This window comes from Bos indicus, chromosome 10 (assembly GCF_029378745.1).
Source record: "Bos indicus isolate NIAB-ARS_2022 breed Sahiwal x Tharparkar chromosome 10, NIAB-ARS_B.indTharparkar_mat_pri_1.0, whole genome shotgun sequence".
In the NCBI taxonomy this organism is placed as follows: Eukaryota; Metazoa; Chordata; class Mammalia; order Artiodactyla; family Bovidae; genus Bos; species Bos indicus.
The window spans coordinates 69682008-69707131 of record NC_091769.1 but is presented as its reverse complement, the minus strand read 5'-3'; the positions used below and the strand labels follow the sequence as shown (position 1 = coordinate 69707131).

Below are 25124 nucleotides of genomic sequence, written 5' to 3'. Positions count from 1 at the left end.
GTTTATTTTCAGAATTCCCTAAATCAAGAATTATGTATTATACACAATTGCCTAAGCCTGAATATTGTATATTATAGAATAATTTTAATATTTTAAAGTTCAAAGCAGTATATCACATTAAAGTTCTTTAGGATTAACATTATATTCTATTATCCCTGTCTTGAAGATATCACCTGTTTATTTGACCAAGACAATACAACTGATGCTTGGTAGAAAGAAAACAAATATTAATTCAAATGTTTTATCCTACAAGTTCAATATTTTGAGGGAAATCTATCTGTGAACACACAAACACTCATGAAACACAAAAACAAATCAGAAACTGTCCATATCTAACATAACTTTTCATTTCTTTGACATCAGACTACCCAAACAAAGACTGCAATCCCTAGCTGAACTATAAATCCCCAAATCAAAGAAAATAATAACCTTCGCAGAGCTTCCAGGCCTAGGTAACCACCATGTTTATTTATGAGTCTATTACTTCCTGTTTGGAAAATGTCCTTGGCGCCTCATAGTGTGTGTATTAAATTCTGTTTCATACAGTCTAACTGGAACACATGCCTGATAGCTCTAGAGACTGTAATACTCACTCAGCATGAGCAACACCCCCCATCATGTAGCCTCCCGGATAACGGTTTATGAAGACAGTTTTTCACTGCTGACAAGTCGGCGTCTGTTCTCAAGTACTCCTGCTGTTTCTCATAAAAGACGCTTCAGTATGGAGCTGGCTCTGATACCAACTGTGCCCTGGCTTTGGATGGTCATTAACAAAAGAAATGCTTTAACAGCATCTAAATTATACATGTCATCGTTATCATACTTCACACTGCCCTCTAGCAAGTTACATGTTAAAGATATACATTTGATTGTAATGAATAATTCACTAATAATATTTCAAAGGGTCGAAAAAAATCACATATGTGAGAAATCTATCTACAGAGGTAAGTTTACTTGGGAATACTCAGAACTGAAGCTTAACAAAATCAATCAGCAAGTATTTTTAAATTTCCCACAAAGTTGCATCGTGATCTTAAAGTCAGTGAGACTATTTCACAATGAAATAACATAGTGTTTCCTATTCCAGAGTTGTTACTTTACTTTTTACTGTATCTTTAAAATGTTTTCCAGTAAAAGCAGGTCGAGATAATGAAAGAAACAGATGTCAATGAGCATTTCACAAAGGAAGTGGACTTCTCTTCGGAATGTATCAAGGATCATATTAATTTACAGTAAACCATTATGATTTCAATCAATTATTAATATTTCACTTTATACAGCTAATGCTTTAGAATAGCTCAATGAAATTATCTTTCTGTGGCTTAGTTTACATGTAAACAAAAGGAAGAAGTAGCCTCCGCTTGACATTGGCAAGTGACAATGCAAACTCAACTCACTCCTTATAAATCATTCTGAAAGATTATTCTCATTTCTTTTTTTACTTTGGCCTAAAACTTGTCTCTTATTATGTCTCAATCAATATTACATCACCATAATCAAGTTCTGATTATGTGGAGATCTTCAGAAACATGCATTGATCCAAGGAGCTGATTGATATGTGCTGAATTATTTGAAGGAAAAGAACACAGTATAGATGAAAATGCTAAGAAGTGACTTCCTATTAAATTTATTTCATCAATATGGGTATTAATCTACAGGAAGCGGAGCTTAAAAATTAAACTAAAATTACTAGTCCTTAATTAGAATATGTGAGCAGCTTTTATATTCTCTGCCTGGATGTCTCATGAGTATATGGATTTCTTTCTAACACTGACCCTCCTACATTTAAACAGTGATGTACAAGAGGTAATTGGGTTTGAGGAAGCATGTAGCAACTCCCATGGGTTTTTCAAATGCTTGCTCTGGGATATGGAGGCATCAATGTAAACATTTTTTTCTTTGCATTCTTTGTGACAGATAGTCGCTGCAATAATGGCAATCACTGGCATCGTGATGATGGCGTATGCAGATAACTTCCATGCCGATTCCATCATAGGAGTGGCATTTGCAGTGGGCTCAGCCTCAACATCTGCACTGTATAAGGTATTTCGTGTACTTTCTTATGTGCCTATTATCTTTGTAGCTTATATTTTTATAAAGTAATAAGTAATATTTTATAAAGAAAGGACAAAGAAAATCTTGGCTAGCAAAAAAAAAAGACAGTTTAAATAATAATAATAAGTACCAATTATTGAGTACTTGCTACAGGCTGTATACTTGCCAGAATTTTCACCTGTTAACATACCTTTATGAGGCATAGGTACTTATTCCCACTCTGCAGATGAGGAAACTGAGACTTTGAAAGATTAGGTAACTTGTCCAATAACTTCCAACCAGGAAGTGATAGAGACAAGATTTAAACTCGGACTGGTCAACTCCAAGGGCTCCCCTGGTGGCCATGACTCCACCCCTCCCAAATCGCCAACCAGTTGTAGCACGAGCTGAGAAAGACTTCTCTATGTTTAACTACCTTCGGTCATTATTTTAACTACAATGAGGTGTTAAAAATCCTAAACCAACTATCACTCGAGAGTTTATTTGCTACATACTAACCCCATGCTATGTTATTAGCTAGATGAAGAGCCTCTTTCCCTCTCTGATGCACACGCTGGGTCTAACTATGTCCTCACAGTTCTTTCTCCCCTGGAGCTACCTGTCATCAGTGAAAGCTCTATTCAGAGTCGCTGCCCCTGACTTCAGAAGCAAGAACTAAGAAAGCAGATCTAAAAGGTTATTCACCAACGTGCCGCTTTCCAGAGCCAACTTTCTGGATGTTGTGACTGTTCCACTTTCACCTCTCATGGTGTTTCAAGGAGAAAATCTTCTTTGAAAGGCAGAAAATGCCCTCTGCATCCCTCCCAGATTCCTGTTCTGCTTATTCACCAACTCTGCGGCTCAGAGGACGTTGTGTCTGTTTCCATATTGACATTTCCTGGGCCACTGATTCTCTGACAAGCTTGACAAGTGTTCACTCAGTCACCATTAGTGTTTAACTTGCCCCCAGCTGAGACTCCACTGAGATGTCTAATGTGAGCAAAGACCACCAGCATGTGCTCAAGTTCTAAGTCTCCCAAGAGAAAAAACAATATGTTTAGTTGAAAGTAAAAGAAATACCTGGATTTGCTGTATGCCTGGAATGTCTCTTTTATATAGAGAATTCTCCTGACCACATTACAGATGTATTCATTCTGGTAGCTGTAATATTTGCTGACACACACAGCATCATATATACACCACAGAAAAGATATATTCTGTGCTACATTGTTTGAGGATTAATAAAGGAAGCAGAGGGGTTAAGAAACCAAGAAATATGGACTAGAGACCTGTCTCCTCCCAAACTAAATGTATGATTTAGGTTAGCTATTTACATGTCTTTGTCATCTTTCTCTATACACAGATTTATAATCCAGAAAAGAAAAACATCTTTAAAATCTGGAGAATAAATACAGACCTTGTGAAAATATTTTAAACTCAGAGAGAAAAGTGCTTATAAATCCAAGGCATCACTATTGAAAACGAGAGTCACTCAGTCCTGTCCTACTCTTTGCAATCCCGTGGACTATACAGTCCATGGAATTCTCAAGGCCAGAACACTGGAGTGGGTAGTCTTTCCCTTTTCCAAGGAATCTTCCCAACTCAGGGATCAAACCCAGGTCTCATGCATTGCAGGCAGATTCTTTGCCAGCTGAGCCACAAGGGAAGCTATTACTTCTCTCAATAACATGACGACAGGTTTTCTCTGTCCAATTTAGTTTTCAGTAATTATCAAAATAAGGATGAAATTAACCCCATTCTCGAAGGAAAGAACTAATGGCATCTCAAAGCTAAATGCTTCTGGGCTGGTCTGCACTCTTCTTTATCATCTACCCTATACCTGTAACTGACGGTGGGTTTTTCCCAGTTACAGTATCCCTGTGGCATACCAAGTGGGATTTATTTTATGACAATTTCTGTTTTACATAAAGGCTAGAGTGTATTTGAATTCCTTAGCTCAGCAGCCCATTTAGTGTCATGGAAATGCTGGGATAAAATGACATAGAGCATAAGTTCTGGGCCAGTTAGCTCATGATGTAGACTTGCCTTTCTGATCCAACAACAGTCCCTGACCGAGTGGCTAACAAGTTCCTTTCCTGTTCTAGGTTTTGTTTAAGATGTTTCTTGGAAGTGCTAACTTTGGTGAGGCAGCACACTTTGTCTCCACGTTGGGTTTCTTCAATTTAATCTTCATCTCCTTCACCCCAGTCATCCTGTATTTCACCAAGGTGGAGCACTGGTCCTCATTTGCAGCTCTGCCATGGGGCTGTCTCTGCGGGATGGCAGGGCTCTGGCTGGGTGAGTGGCCAAGTCTTGCCTTCCATTTCCTATGTCACTTGTCCTTTCCTTGGAGAGTTAAATTGTCATAACAGAAGCATTCCCTTCTTAGATGCCTATCAAAGATAGACATCCCTGTCTTCTATTTCCCAAACTCACCTAAGGTTGGGCAATGGCACCCCACTCCAGTACTTTTGCCTGGAAAATCCTGTGGATGGAGGAGCAGTCCATGGCGTCGCTAGAGTCAGACACAACTGAGTGACTTCACTTTCACTTTTCACTTTCATGCATTGGAGAAGGAAATGGCAACCCACTCCAGTGTTCTTGCTTGGAGAATCCCAGGGACGAGGAAGCCTGGTGGGCTGCCGTCTATGGGGTTGCACAGAGTCGGACACGACTGACGCGACTTAGCAGCAGCAGCAGCAATGGTTATAAAGTTCTTTGCAGGCTATTGCTTGATTAGGTCAGAGCAGTCCAACTGGCATGTCCATGGGTTAAGGGCTGCCCCACCTGGCCCATCCCCAGTGCACGGAGTTCTCTCTGTGTTAAGGTTGCCCTGAGACAAAATGAGGAGACAGCCTCTCTCCTGACTGTGTTACACACCCCAGGGTTTTATAGTCTTCAGTGCTTCTGCTCTCAAGTTTTTTTTTTTGCTACCTTCTCTTCTCCATAGGAATCAGATGATCTAGTCAGAGCCAGGCTGGGACACAGATCTGAGAGGTGAACAGTAGACAGTACTCTGTCCTGCCCCCACCCGATCACCTAGAACTATAGTTTTAATTTGCTTAGGTTCACCTGGCCTCGCTCCTGCCTTTGGTTTGGCCTGTCTTCAGGGAGTGCCTTAGTCCACATGCAGATTGGATCCATCCATTTACCTGATGTGTCTCAGGCAGGGCCCCGGGCTACAGATAACATATTGAACTATATATTCTTGTCCTTAGATTGTCAAAAGAGCTTGTAAGGGTTCTATGGAAAGTGCTAAGGAAAAGCAGTTACCCATTTTGATGAAGCTCAGTGAGAAAAGCTCAGTTCTCAACCAAAGACCAATACTTCTATCAATCTGCTAAAATACTCAGTCCAGCCAACAGAATGACAGTTGGGGACCTTAGCAGAGTCTATGCTATGCTTATTAAATTTCTGATTTATTAGGACTGGTTGTATTTGACTCCCCACATCTGAGGAGAGAGTTGAGATGCTGGAATATCCATTCCCATTGCATCTGTGTCTGAAAGAAGGAGTAGTTATTGATATTAACTTACAAAGGTCTTTGGCCTTGATTGCTACTGCTATTGTATGAAAATGATGAACAAGCCCAAGTCTTGTGGAAATCCAACCCATTGTCTCTAACAAGCACGAGGAACTCCAGATACCTAAATTTTGGAGCTTAACTAAAGCAAGAATTATAGAAAGCAGTAGAAGAATAAACACTGTCCTAACTGTAAAGGTTCTAGAACCATCTTTGGTTTTATAGAGAAATGGGCAAATGATTTGGGGTCATTTCCATAGAGATCTTTCCTGAATTGAGGACTTTTCATAGTTGTTATTTTTCATAGTTGTCATATTTCTCTAACCCCCAAAACAAACATTGGCTTGAAATCTATTAAAATAATGCTATATAATTTATAAATGTTTTTCTTTTTGAAAACAAGTACTTTTGATCACTGTTGGGTATGTGATTACTTGAATAACTTTATATTTAGTTTAAAGTGTCCAAAGATACAAATTAAAGGATATCAAGTTATACCTTCAGGTTTTTCTGTGGACCTGCCTTAAGGCTGCTGCTGCTGCTGCTGCTGCTAAGTCGCTTCAGTCTTGTCCGACTCTGTGTGACCCCATAGACGGCAGGCCATCAGGCACCTTAAGGTTGTCTGTATATAAAATCAGGATGTGGAAAAGCTCCCTGGTGTTCAGTGAATTATATGTACCTCTGTTGGTTCATGTGATGCACACCCCTAAAGAGAGGGACTAAAACAGCACAGGCCATCCTTGGACAGATCTTCTGTTAGGCAGTAACACTAGGACGTTTTAGTTATCCAGGAACATGGCATGATACAGCAAACTAGCAAGGGAGAAAGCCCCAGTCAGTCCTTAGCTCTCAACCTCTGGCTCAACTTTATAGTGCTAACAAGCAGTGTAGTGAACACATTATTTCACCTCTTTGCATGGCTCCCTACCCCTTTTGTGAGCCAACTGGTAAGAAATGAGGCAGCTAGTGTGGCAGAAGAGGAACAAGGAACATGACTTTTTCAGGTATGATACATATGAATCCATCTCCAAAATTAGAGGATTAATTGACCAATGTTACTCATTTGAAAAGACCCTGATGCTGGGAAAGATTGAGGGCAGGAGGAGAAGGGGATGACAGAGGATGAGACAGTTGGATGGCATTGCTGACTTGATGGACATGAGTCTGGTAACTGGAGTTGGTGATGGACATGGAGGCCTGGCATGCTGCGGTTCATGGGGTCGCAAAGAGTCGGACACGACTGAGCGACTGAACTGAACTGAACAGATAACTTAGAAGGCATGTTTAGCATAGACATTGATTCTTTTATGTTAAAAGAAGGAAAGAGACCAGCATCTCAGTTCCCCTTTATCCTATATGTGTGTGTTAGTCACTCAGTCATGTCCAACTGTTTGCAACCCAATAGACTGTAGCCCACCAGGTTCCTCTGTCCATGAAATTCTTGAGGCAAGAATACTGGAGTGGGTTGCCATTCCCTTCTCCAAGGGATCTTCCTGACCTAGGGATCAAACCCGGGGCTTCTGCATTGCTGGCAGGTTCTTTACCACCTGAGCCACCATCCTCCTCTATTTGACAGCCTTCAACATCCTGGTGAATGTTGGTGTGGTGCTGACATACCCAATCCTCATCTCCATCGGGACAGTGCTCAGCGTTCCTGGAAATGCAGGTACTGTACAAACTGAAATGTGCACAGGAAGTTCCCTGCTTGTGTTTGTTTTACACCCGGAGTTATTTCTTCAAGTAATTGTGAATTGTGTCCCTTGCCTGGGAACATGTTTTTAAATATCTTGAAGGTGGCAGACAACAGAATAACTGTGCAGCAGATTTAAAAATTGCAGCTACAAACACTGTTTTTACGTGGTCGTGCTTTTAGAATTAAATACCAAATGTATCATTTGGGTTTCATGTACTCTCCCTGACAACCTAATTTTGTGGTATTTTTAGAGGAAGTCCTATGGAAACAAAAGGCATCCCAGCACAGGACTCTCATGTCAACATCACTAATGAAAGTGTAGGGAACGTACAGGGTGTTGGCTCCCCATCAGACTGCCCATGGGGAGCTGTGAAAGCTCCTCCCGGGGACATAGCAGATGGCCCTCTGGAATAGAGACAGGAAAAAAGCAATCTGACTGACTTCAGGGACAAGGGGAAAAGCTGTTTTTCCAGGAAAATCTTTCTAGTGAAAACTGTCAGTGGAACAAATAATGAAAGTGAATTATCTGGATGACTATATAGTCCTTCTAATTTTAAAATTCTATGTTTCCAAGTCTTTGATAGCCCTCTTTCTTTGTCCCAGGATAATCAGCAAATGTTTATTGAACACTTACTATGTGATCAGGATTATAGAAGAGACTGGGGCTTAGGGGGAGAAAAGATAGTATTGGTCCCATAATAAACTTTCCTGAATACTACAGTATTCAGACAGTATGATACTGGCACAAAAACAGAAGTATAGATCAGTGGAACAGAATAGAAAGCTGAGAGATAAACCCACCTACAGTCACCTAGTCTATGACAAAGAAGGCAAGAATATACAATGGAAAAAACAGTCTCTTCAATAAGTGGTGCTGGGAAAGCTAGACAACTACATGTAAAAGAATGAAATTAGAACACTCATTAACATCATACAAAAATAAACTTAAAATGGATCAAAGACCTAAATGTAAGACTAGACACTATAAAACTCTTAGGGGAAAACATAGGCAGAACACTCTTTGACATAAATCACAGCAAGATCTTTTTTGACCTATCTCCTAAAGTAATGAAAAGAAAAACAAAAATAAATAGACCTTATTGAACTTAAAAGCTTTTGCACAGCAAGAGAAATCATAAACAAGATGAAAAGACAACCCTCAGAATAGGAGAAAATATTTGCCAATGAAGCAACTGGCAAGGGATTAATCTCCAAGATATATAAACAGCTCATGTGGCTCAATTCCCTAAAAACAAACAACCCGATCAAAAAATGGGTAGAAGACCTAAATAGATATTTCTCCAAAGAAGACATTACAGATGGCTAAGAGACACATGAAAAGATGCTCAACATCACTAATTATTACAGAAATCCAAATCAAAACTAAAATGAGGCATCACCTCACACTGGTCAGAATGGGCATCATCAAAAAATCTATAAACAAATCCTGGAGAGGACGCGGAGAAAAGGGAATCCTCCTACACTATCAGTTGGAATGTAGACTGACACAGCCACTATAGAGAACAATATGGAGGCGCCCTAAAAACAGTGACCCAGCAATCCCACTCCTGGGCATATAGCCAAAGAAAACTGTAATTACAGAAGATACATGCATGCCTGTGTTCATGACAGTGGTATATAGAACCGCCAGGACAGGAATGGATAAAGAATATTTGGCACATACATATACTGGAATATTACTCAGCCATAAAAAGGAATGAAATAGTGCCGTTTGCAGAGATGTAAATGGACCTAGAGACTGTCATACAGAGTGAAGTCAGAAAGAAAAAAAACAAATATCATATATTAATGCATATGCATATATGTGGAATCTAGGAAAATGGTACAGATGAATCTATTTGCAAAGCAGAAATAGACACACAAATATAGAGAACAAATGTATGTACACCAAAGGGGGAAGTAGGGTGGGATGAATTGGGAGATTGGGATTAACACATACACTGCTAAGTGTTGCTAAGTCGCTTCAGTCGTGTCCGACTCTGTGCGACCCCACAGACGGCAGCCCACCAGGCTCCCCCGTCCCTGGGATTCTCCAGGCAAGAACACTGGAGGGGGTTGCCATTTCCTTCTCCAATGCATGAAAGTGAAGTCGCTCAGTCGCGTCCAACTCTGTGCGACCCCATGGACTACAGCCCACCAGGCTCCCCCGTCCCTGGGATTCTCCAGGCAAGAACACTGGAGTGGGTTGCCATTTCCTTCTCCATGCATGAAAGTGGAAAGAGAAAGTGAAGTCGCTCAGTCGTGTCTGACCCTTAGCAATCCCATGGACTGCAGCCCACCAGGCTCCTCCGTCCATGGGATTTTCCAGGCAAGAGTACTGGAGTGGGGTGCCATTGCCTTCTCTGAAACATATACACTATTATGTATAAAATAGATAACTAATGAGAACCTTCTGTACAGCACAGGGAACTCTACTTAATGCTCTGTGCTGAAGAAGAGGCGATATATGTATACATATAGCTAATTCACTTTTCTGTACAACAGAAACTAACACAATATTCTAAAACAACTAAACTCCGAAAAATAGGAGTGCTATGAGAAAAAAGGACTTCCCTGGTGGCTCAGACAGTAAAGTGTCTGCCTACAATGCTGGAGACCCGGGTTCAATCCCTGGGTCAGGAACATCTCCTGGAGAAGGAAATGGCACCCTACTCCAGTATTCTTGCCTGGAAAATCCCATGGATGGAGGAACCTGGTAGACTACAGTCCATGGGGTTGCAAAGAGTCGGACACGACTGAGCAACTTCACTTTCTATGAGAAAAAAACAACTTACACTGAATATGGAAAACAAGACTGACTATATGAAATAACTTAGAGATCCACAAAGTAACTTATCATTAAATGCTAAATTGTGTAAAAGACTCCAAGGACTATAAGATATTTAGAGGAAAATATCAGGGAGGAGTGGGGTTGTCAAGGAATTCCATTCATTCATCCATTGATTCATTCATTTAATAAATAATTTCTGAGTACTTAGTATATGCTACCAACTGTGCTAACACTGATGATAAATCCTGAGTAAGACATGGTCCCTGCCCTCAGGATCATGTGATATAGAAGGGAGATAAAAGGAACTCAGTAATTACAATGTAGAGAGAGAAAGACTTTGACAAAGATATGTACTGAATGCTCTGAAAGCACACAGGAGGGGCACTGAAGGAAGCTTCTTGCAAGAAGAATAAAAGGAGGAATTTAACAGAGGGTTTAGCTGGATGAAGTGCATACAAGGAGGAAAGAACATTTCATACAAAGAGAAGAGCATGTATATGATTCTACTACTGATACATGCCTCCCAAAACTGAAAACAAGGACTCAAAAATATTCCTGTATGAGATGTTCACCACAGCACTATTCACAAAAGCCAATTGTGGAAACACCCAGATGTCCATCAAGAGATGAATCAATACACAAATTGTGATACAATGGGATATTATTCAGCCTTAAAAAGGAAGGAAGCACTAACACATGCTACGATGTGGCTGAACCTCAAAAACATTATGTGAATCAAAAGAAACCAGACATAAAATGTCGTATAGTGTATGTTCCAATTTATAAGAAATATCTAGAATAGATAAATCGGTAGACACACAGCAGACTGGTGGTTTCCAGATTTTTGGGGTGGCGGTAGGAGACTGGGGAGTAACTGCTTAATGGGTATGGGGTTTTATTTTGAAATGATGAAAACGTTTTACACCAGATGGAGAAGCTGGTACAAAATGCTATACAAATGAATGTACAAAATGCTAGTAAACTCACTTGAAAGTGGTTAATTTTAATTTGCATGAGTTTCACTGCAACTAAAAATTTTAAAAAGACTAGCATTTGCAAAGACCTAGACATTAATAATCTTGGTTCATTTAAAAAATCTTCAGTGGGCCAGTGAAACTGGAGAAGTATGAAGGAATACAGAGGAAAGATATTAAGAAACAAAACTGCATGTATACACTGCCATATTTAAAACAGATAATCAACAAGGACCGACTATTACAGCGCAGGGAACTCTGCTTAATATTCTGTAATAACCTAAATGGGACAAGAATTTGAAAAAGAATAGATACATGGATATGTGTGACTAAATCACCTTACTGTACACCTGAAACACTGTTAATCAACTGTGCTCCAATATAAAATAAAATTATTTTTTAAAATTGCAGAGGCTATTCAATCAGATGGTATTTGCCTAGCGGAGTGAGTATGATTTAGAGAAAAGAAATGGAAAGCAGATGTAGAGAGCCATGTCAATAACGACATAGAAAAAGGAAAGATAAGCTTGTGAGAACAAGAGAGACTTTTGGAAATCTCCTAGAAGTAGCACTGATTTGGGTCACTTGTTTTCAGAGGAGCTTAGAAACCGTCATAGGCTGACTGACTTGCTGTTGCTCCCCTAGCTGTGGATCTCCTGAAGCAGGAGGTAATATTCAATGTCGTCCGCCTGGCTGCTACCATCATCATCTGCATTGGGTTTCTGCTGATGCTGTTGCCTGAGGAGTGGGACGAAATTACCCTGAGATTCATCAACAGCCTGAAGGAAAAGAAGAGTGAGGAGCACGTGGATGACATCACTGATTCCAGTGTCCACCTGCGAAGCAGAAGCAGGGCCAATGGGACTGTGTCCATACCACTGGCTTAAGGAGGGACACATTTTGAATGCACGTGTATGTATATTCTGTGAATATAATAAAATTTTCTCACTACCTGTACACTCAAATGACAGTATTAACTCTGCATTTGGATAAATCATGTGTGAAATAATGCCAACATAAAAGTTTACATTTATATGCTTATCAAGGAACTGGTGTAAATAGTCATAATAAATTTTTTATTAAAACATATTCATCCTAGTTCTATTACTTCTGGCTTTTTTTTTTTTGGTGGGGGGGAGGGATTTTCACCCTAATTCACAGAATTCCCTGAAAATATGAGATTCTTTTCAATATAGCAGTATATGCATGACCATCCCAAACTCTGCTATATTTAAAGGGATAACCAACAGGGATCTATTGCATAGCACATGGAAATCTGCTCAGTGTTGTGTGGCAGCCTGGATGGGAGGTGGGGCTGGGGGAGAGCCATGTGCATGTGTTAGTCACTTAGTCGTGTCCAACTTTTGCAGCCCCATACACTGGGGCCTACCAGGTTCCTCTATCCATGGACTTCTTTAGGCAAGAACATTGGAGTGGGTAGCCTTCCCTTCTCCAGGGGATCTTCCCAACCCAGGGATTGAACTCGGGTCTCCTGCACTGCAGGCATATTCTTTACCCTCTGAGCCACCAGGGAAGCCTGAAGGGGAGAATGGAGACATGTCTGTGTATGTCTGAGTCCCTTCCCTGTTCACCTGAAACTACCCATTGTTAATCAGCTGTACCCCAACACAAAATAAAAAGCTCAAAATAAATAAATAAAGATAACATTCATTCCTATTAGAAAAAAAAATGAGATTCTATTAAATTATGGGCTCGTCATGACCTTTTTCTCACCTGGAACTGAGACCTTTTCATTCAGTCAGAAAAAACTGCATACTTTTATATATATTTAAGGCCAATAAGAGCCTTTAATTTGAAATCTAGAAAGTAATGAAATACCAATAGAGCATCTTCCAAATGCAAGAACTCCTAGGAACTAATAGAGCTACTAGGAACAATGAAAATCTGAGGGTGCAGAAGTCTCCTCTAGACTTTCAACAAGCTTTCAGGAGCACCAAGCATAAAAGAAGTCACAAATGTCTCTAATATGAGCTAGACATTTGAAAATGGTACAGTGGTTATGGAGAAGACGTCTATTACGAGCCATCTCTAAATCTTTCACCGGTTTTAGACTTGTCTACGTTTGCTCTTACTTGTTCAACTCCAAGTCACTCTTCAGCCCACCTTCTGCCCCCATCATTCCCCTGGTGAAGTGCATTCACCAAAGTCACCAATGACCTTTTTCCTGCAAAACCATAACAACCCTGTTCAACTCCAATTACATTGTCCTCTGGGTAGCATTTGACATGATGACCACTCCTTTTTCCTACCATATTCTCTTCACCTAGATCCCCTTCTAGGTGAAGGAGATCTCCGGGTTCTCTTTCTGCCTGACTGGCTTCTCCTCTGGACTCCTCTTCCTAGGCTGGTCTCATCACTGTGAGTGTTCAGTCCTTGTCCTTCTTAGCATATCATTCCACACTCTCTTCCTCAGAGATCTCATTTGTTTCCATGGCTTTCAATTCATCCATGTGGTGATAGCTTTATAATATTTGTCTCCAGCCCAGATTTGTCTCCTGAGGGTCAGATCTGACTATCTAAATGCTTCCTGCAAGCTCACTTGGATGCCTCATTGTTCATTTTGCATTCAAGGACATAGTTGAATTTATCATCTCTCCTCCTCAGTTCTACCCCTTCTTCTTTCTTGTTTCCTGTCTAGGTCAATGGTACCATCATTCCCTGGCTGCCCAAGCCAGAGATCAAACTTCACATCTGCCTTCCTCAACCCTCCAGATCTAAACCATTAAGTCCTACTGATTGTTTTCCTTAATATTTCCTGAATCCATGCACTTCTCTATTATGCTACCTATCTAGGAGCCTATCATCTCTTTCCCTGATGAATGAAATATGCTTTTTACTGGTCTAATTCTCAGTGTTGCCTCTCTCTAAGCCTTTTTGTGCCCTGCAGAATGACTTTTCTAATATATAAACTTGATCACTCTACTTCCCTATATATAATACTTCAGTGGCATCTCATTGTCCTCGGAGTAAGGTCCAAACATCTTTGCAGGTCATTCAAAGTTCATCACTGATTGGCCCCTGCCTGCCTATAGAGAAGCACCATCCAGTAGAACTTTCTATGATGATGGAACTAGTTCAGATCTGCACTGTTCAACACTGTCCACAACTGACTATTGATCTCTTTAAATATGGCTAAGGCAATTGAGGGACTGCATTTCTAATTTTATTTACTTTTAATTAATTTTAAGTTAATGTTAATTAGCCACATGTTTCTCTTGGCTACCATATTGGACAGCATAGTTTCTACCACACCACCCTCTGTGGCCCTCTGAAATCTCTATGCTTTAAAGCAACCTTCCTTTTTATAGTTTTTTGGAGTTGGTGATGGACAGGGAGGCCTGGCGTGCTGTGATTCATGGGGTCGCAAAGAGCCGGACACGACTGAATGACTAAACTGAACTGAATCAAGACATATTCTCTTTCTTATAATTTCTTTTCCTCTCTCATCATCTGAATAACCCTTACCTAGGTTTCATGGTGCTTCCCTGATAGCTCAGTTGGTAAAGAACATTCCTGTAATGCAGGAGACCCCGGTTCAATTCCTGGGTCAGGAAGATGCCCTGGAGAAGTGATAGGCCACCCACTCCAGTATTCTTGGGCTTCTGTTGTGGCTCAGCTGGTAAAGAATCTACCTGCAATGTGGGAGATCCAGGTTTGATCCCTGGGTTGGGAAGATCCCCTGGAGAAGGGGCTTCATGACATGATTTCTTCCTATTTTCATGGAAGATCTTTTCTCATCCCCCAAACTAAACAGTGTGGCTTTCATAGACACTTCTGCTTACCCCATTATAGCACTGGTCGCTCTCTGTGGTTACTGTCAGTCTACACATCTGAGTTCCCAGTAGCCCAAGAGTTCCTTGAAGGACTTATGTGACATTCACCATTGGGTTTTGCCTGGCAGTTACAGATACACAGTAAATGAACGAATGGGCTGCTTTACCCTGGAGATATGGCCCTTCCCTGAACTTTATTAGATGAGTCTCAGTTAAGGACAGACATTCTCATAGACCAACAGAAGGCACTTCTTCCCTAAGAGGCTGAGTAGTTTAGCGCACCTAGAAATTTAAGATAATCTACACTTTCTGGCATCTGTTTTAGAATTCTTTTTTTTTTCCAAGTTGCTCCAACAGTGTAGGTTAAAGGGTCATGGGCAAGAAAAAGGAACTTGGGTTATCACACTTGCTGACTTAGTATGATAGTCAGTAAAAACCTCACCATTTTTTCATTTCTCTGTCATTTTTTGAAAAGGCAATGACAACCTCTGGGCACTGATAGATGACATGATATTAAAACAATAATCATGACATACTTCAAGCTGCATGAAAAATGATAGAAAATAAATGAAGTATTTTATCAGTAAATATGAATTAATTCATTATCTAAGTAGAGTCGGTTTTAACTATTTAAATGTCATAATAGTACAAACATTGCTGTTGCCTTGTTTTTAAATTGCTGTTAAATAGCAGTAATCACTGACTAACCCACTCCAGCACCTTCCCATTGCTTAGCATGGCATTTAAAGTTGCATTTTGACATCTTTAAGGAATGAGTTGTTTTTCTCTTTTTGATAATTCATTTTGAAAAATGGAATCAGCTGCCCTGGAAAGCCCAAATTCAACCTATAACTGATCAGTGTAATTAGCTTAGTCATATTACGAAAACACTTCCATATGGTATTCATTCATTTATTCATTAAAACATTATTAAATTCTACTTCTTGCTGTGAAGTAGGGCATTATGTCAGATTATCACCCACTGGCCTCTCCCTGCCTCTAGAGCAGCGCTGTCTGATAGAACTTTCTGTGCTTGTAGAAATGTCCTCTCTCTGCACTGTGGGGAAAAGGACACAAAATGAATAGAAAATGGTCCCTGCTTCCAGAAGTTTCAACCACTAAGTTATTACCATGGCAATTACAGTGAAAGTTTTAGTCATTCAGTCCAATTCGACTCTTTGTGATCCCAGGGACTGTAGCCTGCCAGGCTCCTCTGTCCATGGGATTATCCAGGTAAGAATACTGGAGTGGATTGCATTCCTTTCTCCAGGGGATCTTCCCGACCCAGGGATTGAACACAGGTCTCCCACTGTGCAGGCAGATTTTTATTGTCTGAGCCATAAACAATCTGAGGCAATTAAAACAACCACAATTACAACTCAGACATTTATTTAAGTCATTTTGGGAATGTGAGATATTCCCTTTAACTCAGCTAAAGTATTCATAAATAAAGTGAAAGTGAAAGTCACTCAGTCATGTCCGACTCTTTGCGACCCCATGGACTATACAGTCCATGGAATTCTCCAGGCCAGAATACTGGAGCTGGTAGGCTTGCCCTTCTCCAGGGGGTCTTCCCAACCCAGGGATCGAACCATGGTCTCCCACATTGCAGGCGGATTCTTTACCAGCTGAGCCACAAGGGATTCATAAATAAAAGATAATACCTTTCCTTCCTACCTCCCATGGTCATTGTGAGTCAGAAGAGATAATGCATTTTAGTCGCTAAACAAACACAGGTGGGCCCCTATGTCCTTATGAGGTGACTTCCATGAGCCAGGTTCACTTTGGTTTAGAGGATACTGACAAAGTCCCTGTCCTCATGGTGGAAGTACTTAACTGAGGTTCCTATTATCCTGTCTCTTATTCAAACTTGGTTCCTCCCCAAAGTCCAGGAGGCAATGGCTCCTATGGGGATTGGACTAGATGGGCAGCACAGGGATTAAGAGCACCCCTGTTGTAGCCCCAGTTCTGAACTTCTAAGACATGGACTTTAGCTAATTACCAACATCTCTCTGCTCCTTGATTTCATGTTCAGTACAATGAGGATATTAATACTGATCATTTGAGGTTGTTGAGTATATTCAATAAAAACACACTGCCAGACAATCCAGAAGTAGCTACTGTTAGGATTTCCTCTGTTTACTCCCTCCAGGTCCTTTTTCAAAGCACTTATCCACAGCACTATGCCAAGCAGTCACAGAGCCTGGTGCCAAGCAGGGGATTTTACCCAAAATAAACCAGAGACAAAAGAAGTTTGGCATGAGGAACATGCGGAAGAAGCCAAAAAGGGGGTGCCATTCTCCTTGGTTGGCTCCTCTCAGCACTCTGCATCACAGCATTCTTGCCCAGCCAGTGGAACTAATTGCCTGACAAAAAGACAGACGGGCAACTTGGGCTTTGAAATTAAAATCACTTCAACCACGTCCTGAGTGCTTCACAAACAAATTATAGGCAAATTGATTTTGCTCATCCAGGCTTTGCATGCCTGTTAATTTTGTGCAGGCACTTTGTCAAGATCCACCAGAGGACAAATGATTTGGAGAAGGACACCACCAGTGATAGCGAACAGTATAACCAGCCAAGCATTTGAGTGTTTGGTATTTAAGTACAAATCCTTTTTCTTATCAATAAACCCTTGTCACAAGGACAAAGAACACTAGCACAGGCAATGCTAGTTTATCTGGCAGGCTAAGAAGTCTCCATTAATTCTAATTCATTTTGCATCTCCCACCCTCATAGATAGCAACTGGAGGCAAAGTAAGAACAGGAGGTGATGGTGTGCAGGTGCTAGCGCCAAGAACACAGAAAGAGCAGACACCCTGCGTTTCAAAGCTCTGATTAGCCAGGTCTTCCCACATGTGCCACAAAGGCAGAAATTGCTTTGTCATTGTTTGCAAGAGGCAGGAACCCAGGTCCTTTGGAAACTTGAGGGATCTTAAGAGCAAGAAATCTAACCTGAGCTCCAAAGATGGGCTTCAGGGGTTTGTTCCCAAAAGCCTTGACAGAGTTTTCAAAATGTGAACTTAGCTGCTTTATTCTGGAGGAATCAATCCAGAGAATTTAGAAGCACTAAATCCACGATTGTTTGATATACTAGCTACTAGTCACGTGTGGCTGTTGAGATACGGCTGGTCCAAATTGAGATGTGCAGTGTCCAATGCACTACAGTTTGAAGACTTGGGATGAAAAGAGAAAATAGGCTATCTCATTAATAGCTCTATATTCATTCCATACTGAAATGAGAGTATTTTGGATATGTTGAGTTAAATAAAAAATACTATCGGGACTTCCCTGGTGGTCCAGCGGCTAAGACTCTGCATTCCCAATGCAGGGGACCTCTGTTCAATTCCTGGTCAGGGAACTATATCCCACATGCCAAAACTAAAGATCTCACACGCCTCAACCAAAGCAGAAGATCCCATGTGCCACAACCAAGACTTGGCTCAGCCAAATAAATAAATAATAAATAAAATATTTTAAAAAGAAAGAAAATTTTTAAATATACATTATAAAATTCATTTCAGTCATTTCTTTTCACTCTTTTAATGTACCTACTAGAAATCTTAAAATTGTACATAAGGCTTGTATTCGTGGGTCACATTTTATTTCTATTAGGCAGAAATTCTCTAAAAGGTTAAAAATAACTTGCTTAGAGGGATCAAGAAGGAAATTTAGGAGAAAATAGCTTTGGAAAGAAACAATTATTTGGTGAGCTTCTGTCAGTCAAGACAAAATAGACTTGAGTGTTTTTCACGTCATGCAAGTTCAAACTGCCAGCAATGAGCAGAGAGAGAGAGAGACAGAAGCAAGGGCAACAGCTTGAAATTGCAGTCAACTGGAAGACTTTGTAAAGAACTGGAAGAACAGCTGGGTTCAAACCAGCAAGGAAACTCCATTTGATACTAGTTTTTACTGGTGCAGAAGTGACAGAAACTACTTTGAATTCTAGAGAGTCAGAAGATACTAATGACAAACATATTAACAGTAAAAAGGAAGAAGGTATTCTGGAAAAGACTACTTTGACTTTTAGATATTGTAATCAACTTGCAGAAAAGAAACCCGATTACATTATTTTTTTTTACATAAAATAATGATTTATTTTATGAAGTTAAAGATTAGTTACTATTAAGTATATTTTACTTATAAGATATTTCATTATTTTTAACATCTTTATTAAGGTATATTTGATTCACAATGCTGTGTTAGTGTTAGGTAGGTAGAATGGGGAAAAGGAGTCCAAAATGGCAGTGGCTAAAAGACAAGGAAGGTCAAAGGAAGGTCTGAGGACCAGAGTGAAGACTTCAGGCAGAACAAACAGCACTCCTGGCTAAGCCCAATTTGCATAGGGCAGGCCCAGGTGGAGGAAAAAACATATAAAAGGAGGAGCCATAGCGCTTTCTCATACGGTGTCTCACTCCCTCTCCCACGTGCATGTGCTCTCTCTCTCTCTGTCTCTCTCTCCCTCCCTCCTTCCCTCCCTGCGCACTCCTCCACTCTCCTCTTCAAGTCTTTGGGTTGGCATGCCCTCCCACATCGAGGATGGATTCTCCTTTCTAAATAAAATGGAGCTGTAACACTGATTTGCCTAAGAGCTGTAGCACCGTTTGTCCAAGACTCCAGAGCTGTGACGCGCCAAGGGCTTTAATGCCCGTCGCTCCAAATCTTTGTTGTGATGAGACAAAGAACTGAGGAACATACACTCGCGTGACAGTTAGTTTCAAGTGTACAGCAAAGTGAATCTGTTATACAAATATATAGATCCATTCTAGATTCTCTTCCCATATAGGCCTCTACAAAGTATTGAGTAGAGTTCCCTATGCTATATAGTAGGTCCTTATTAGTTATCATTTCAGATTGCATTCTTTAGAAGGTAATAATAGAGCTGCCTGCTTTTTTGACACTCATAAAGAGCACGTAATCAAAGTGAAAATCAGGAATTCATTAAACAGTTCCTGATACAAATCATAAGATCAGGACAGATTTGACCTATAGGTCATATCAGTCAATCAAACCAGTCAATCCTAAAGGAAATCAGTCTTGAATATTCATTGGAAAGACTGATGATGAAACTCCAATACTTTGGCCACCTGATGCAAAGAACTGACTCACTAGGAAAAAAAACCCTGATGCTGGGAAATATTGGAGGAGGAGAAGAAAGGGACGACAGAGGATGAGACGGTTGGATGGCATCATGGACTCAATGGACATGAGTTTGAGCAAACTCCAGGAATTGGTAATGGACAAGGAAGCCTGGCATGCTGCAGTCCATGGGGTCGCAAAGAGTCAGACACGACTGAGTGACTGAACTGACTGATAGGCCATAACTCTGATCAATATTTAAGAGATACTTTCCAAGATAGGGTGGTTTCCAGGAACAGGAGATTCCGCTAGCCATCAAGAAACCTCATATGGCAGCATCTCCTAGAAGTCACCAATGTTTGGAGACTCATCCTCTGCATAGTGGACTCAGAAACTAAGTCTTGTGGATGCCCTAAAGACTAGCCCATTCATTCTCAAATGGTGACGCTTATACAGCAGCAGTGCACCTGAGACCTTGGTAGCAACGTACATTCTTGTGCCTTATCACAGATCCAGTGGAGCAGAATTTCTGGCGGAATGGCCCAGGAATCTATATTTAATAAGTCCTGCTTGAAATTAACCAAGTACATGCTCAATGATGTTGGTGATTCCAATGCATGCTCAAGTTTAAGAACTCCTAGACTAATAACCACAGTACTACAAACCAAATGTATTCACTAATAATCATAAATTGAACTGTCATATGGAAAAAAATTCTCACATTAGTAACACTAGTTCTATCTTTCCCTAAGAGGCAAATCTATCTGAGATGCTTGTGCATTCATGAAAAGATTGCTTGGTTAGGCTGAAATCAAAGCAAAGAGATTCAGGTGTATGATTCAAACTCTTCCCTTTTGTTTTGTATTTCCATTTCAGCTCCCCCTCCTTTGTAAAGATGGGTTCATCTCTGCTGGACAATAGCATGTGGTGAGCAGAAGAATCTGAGGAACTGACTGCTACAATGGCTCCTACTCAAGCCAGTTACACAGCCCACTCGTAGGATGTGTTCTACCAAGTCACAGGATGAAGTCCCCTTCGGGTAATAATATTAACAAGCAGACATCATATATTGGTAACACTTGATTTACAGATACTGGCTATGACCAAAACAGTCAATGCAGGTACACATGGTACCCACAAGTGTCCAGCAGATTGAGCATCCTCTCTAAGAGTTTATTCTTTGTTACACAAATCTTTTCTAAACTCCTTTTCCCTCAAGGGAAAAGCTAACAAGTCTGAAGTTAATCTTCCCTTATATATGGATTTTCTTGTTATAATTAGGGGTTCAATTTACCTAGGAAACCGAAAGTGATGCACTGAAATCCAACCTTTGCTAAGACCTCTGCTCTACTTTCATCAGTGTCCTTGTTTATCTGACCATTAAAGTCCCCAAAAGGCAGAAACAGGTTCTCTCCATCTTCTGTATCTTTTTGGTTATGTGATTTATCTGCCATAACAGCCAATTTTTCCATCCTTTACATTTGTAATTGCATTACTTAATCTTCATGTTAAAATACTTCCAATTTTCATCATCTTTCAGAAAGCCTTCTACAGAATCTAACTTTGACCTGTACTTTTTAAACTTCACCTATATTTTTACTTTTAATAATTCTAGTTCTACCCTAAAGGACAGAACTACATCATCATCATCATCATGTAGTTGCTCAGTCGTGTCTGACTCTTTGTGACCCCCTGGACTGTAGCCCACCAGGCTCCTCTGTTCATTGGATTCTCCAGGGAAGAATACTGGAGTGGGTTGCCATTCCCTTCTCCAGAGGATCTTCCCAAACCAGGGATGGAACCCAGGTCTCCCACATTGCAGACAGATGCTTTACCATCTGAGCCACCAGGGAAGCCCAGTTCTATCAGCTAAAGCAGTCCAATTCCCTTCTTTTACATAAAAATTTCCCCTTTCCTTCAGAAACACCTACACATGATCCTGTATCACCAATCAGTGCTAAATGGACACTGCAATGTTCTGTTTCATGCAGATCACCTACTTCTGGTTGATTGGTTTTCTTCTCTTAGAAATGTTAATTTCTTTTTTTTTTTTTTTTCATTTCACATGTGATAATTTACATGTTTCAATGCCATTCTCCCATATCATCCTGCCCTTGCCCTCTCCCACAGAGTCCAAAAGACTGTTCTATACATCTGCTATATTTGAGCTGGACTCAAGCTCTTCCTATTCCTGGCCTTAAAAGAGTGCTATTCAAGATATCATTGCTATTACCTAATTTTAATAATGGTGTTAACTTTTATCATTTAACTTTTAGTTTTCCAAGAGCCTCTCTGGCACATCTATGTCTCTCCTCTTCATCCTTATCTTCTTTCTTTAGATGTATGGTAAAATACAAGTCCACATTCATAATATTGATCCTGTGGTCCTACAGGTTCCAAAGTATCTTCCGAATCATCAATAAAAACTGCTGTTCAAAAATAGCTTTCTGAGTTTATTTGAATGGACTATAATTCTTAGAGCACTGGCAGTCCATCTCTCCTAAATGAGAACCATATATTACCAGGAATATTCATTTAATGAAAACAATACATTCATGAACCATAAAAATGACAGCTTATGTTGTAATTATAGAATATATCATGTGATGCCAAGATTCAGTCATCTATTTTGTCATATATTTATATCATCTGTTGACAATTAAGTAATTAAAATCTTATGGAACCAGGTACTTTAAGAAAGATTTGTGAGCTTTTGAAAACAGAGACTCTGTCCTACTATCTTTGTGTGCCTGGAAATAGCTCACAATAGGCACTCAGTAAGGAAGAAGGAAAGAATCTCAGTCCTGCCAAGACAAAGATTTATCCATTTAATGACAAACCCACAGCCAATGGTGAAAAACTGAAAACCTTCCTGATAAATTCTGAAAAAAGACAAAGATGCCCACTCTCACCACTTCTATTCAGCATAGTATTGGAAGTCTTAGCCACCACAGCAGTCACACAAGAGATGCAAATAAAAGGTATCAAAATTTGGAAGGGAAGAGGTAAAACTGTCCCTATTTGCAGATAACATGACACTCTATATCAAAACACTAAAGGTTCCACACAAAAACTATTAGAACTAATAAATGAATTCAACAAGTAGAAGGATACAAGGTTAGTATACAGAAATCTGCTGCATTTATTTACACTAACAATGAAATGTCAGAAAAAGAAAGTTTAAAAATATCTCTTTTAAAATCATGTCAAAAAATGAAATACCTATGGGACTTCACTGGTAGTCCAGTGGCTAAGAGTCTACCCTCCCAATGCAGGGGGCCAGGGTTCGATCCCTGGTCAGGAAACTAGATCCCACATGCCACAACTAAGAGTTTGCATGCCATGACTAAGCAACTAAGAGCTGCAACAGCCAACGAAATATTTTTTAAAATATAAATAAAATACCTATGAATAAACCTAACCATGAGTTGAAAGCCTTATACACTGAAAACTATAAAATGCTGACAAAGGAAACTGAAGATGATTCCAAGAAATGGAAAGATAGCCCACACTCTTGGATTGGAAGAAATGGCTATACTACCTAAAGTAATCTACAGATTTAATGCAATCTATCAAATTACCCATGATATTCTTTACAAAAGTAGAACAAATAACCCTAAAATTTATATGGGACCACAGAAGACCCAGAAATTCTGGGGAAAAAAGCTGGAGGCATAACCCTCCCAGACTTCAGACAATACTACAAAGCCACAGTAATCAAAATAATATAGTCTTGGCACAAAAACAGACATACAGATCAATGCAATAGAATGGAGCACCTAGAAACAAACCCACACACCTATGGACAATTAATCTTTAACACAGGAGGCAAGGATATACAATGCAGAAAGACATTCTTTTCAACAATCAGTGTTGGGAAAGCTGGACAGCCTCATTAAAATCAATGAAGTTAGAACACTCCCTCACACAATATACAAAAATAAACTCAAAATGATTTAAAGATCTAAATATAAGACATGACACCATAAAACTGCTAGAAGAGAACATAGGCAAAACATTCTCTAACGTAAATCATAGCAACCTTTTCACAGATCCGTCTCCCAAGGCAAAAGAAATAAAAGCAAAAGTAAATGAATTGAGACATAATCAAACCTTAAAGCTTTTGCACAGCAGAGAACATCAATATCAACAAACATCAACAAAACGAAAAGATAACCCAAATCTCAGTGCCGGGCAATGCCCAAATCTCCGCTAGGCTGTCCCAGGGGAGTGGCCATCCAGCCTTAGCCTGAGCACCCAGGGGAAACGAGATGGTTCTAAGCAGCCCACCTATTTCAGACTCTCGTTATTGTGTAAGTTCCTCTCTGTAAGGAGCTGACATGTGCCTTCCTGAAGCCCCCACCTGACGATTCTCTGTTCCCCAGAGCCATAGAAAGAAATCAAATTTCTCTTACACAGAGGCAGGTCATTGCCCTCCTGGCTTTTTCCTTTAAGCTAAATAACCACATCCCTGAGAGCATCCCACTTCAACGTACAAAAATCCTTTTTGAGTTAATTAACACATATATCACATACATATTTACTTTTTTGGTGAGAACTTTTAAGTTCTACTCTTATAGCAAATTTCAATTATATAATAAAATACAGTGTTTTCAGCTACTGTCTCCATGTCATACATTAGATCCTCAGACCTTATTCATCTTATAACTAAAAGTTTGTGCACATCATCAGCCTCTTCCCATTTCCCCTGCCCCTACTCTGTCTCTATGAGCTTGATTTTTTTTTTTTTAACTTTTCACACATAAGTGATACCAAGCCATATTTGTCTTTGTATGGCCTTTCTTACACCATACACAAAAAACAAAATGGATTAAAGACATGACTGTAAGACCTGAAACTATAAAATCCTTAGAACAAAACATAGAGGGTAAGCTTATTGATGTTGGTCTTGGCATTGAGTTTTTGGATCTGACACCAAAGCAAAGGCAGCAAAAGCAAAAGAAACATGTGAAACTGTATCCAACGGAAAAAAAAAGAAACCAACAGCAAAATAAAAAGACAACTTAAGGAACAGAAGAAAATATCTACAAACTACACATCTGATAAGAGATTAAGGAATTTATATAACTCAATGGGCTTTCCAGGTGGCGTCAATAGTAAAGAATCCTCCTGCCAATGCAGGAGACATAAGGGATGTGGGTTCAAGCCCTGGGTCCGGGAAATCCCCTGAAGGAGGAAATGGCTACCCACTCTAGTATTCTTGACTGGAGAATTC

General features: G+C 40.0%; 1 protein-coding gene across 2 annotated transcripts in view; it reads left to right on the top strand.

The window, feature by feature from the left end:
- The window catches only part of SLC35F4 (solute carrier family 35 member F4), a 287250-nt gene extending 275181 nt beyond the window's left edge, over positions 1-12069 (top strand). For both annotated transcript variants that reach the window (XM_070797652.1, XM_070797653.1), the window contains exons 5-8: positions 1918-2043; positions 4140-4332; positions 7134-7223; positions 11661-12069. In XM_070797652.1, the coding sequence (XP_070653753.1) occupies positions 1918-2043; positions 4140-4332; positions 7134-7223; positions 11661-11902 (651 nt within the window). In that variant the 3' untranslated portion in view covers positions 11903-12069. The remainder of the gene's footprint in view (positions 1-1917; positions 2044-4139; positions 4333-7133; positions 7224-11660) is intronic.
- Positions 12070-25124: the final 13055 nt, after the last annotated feature.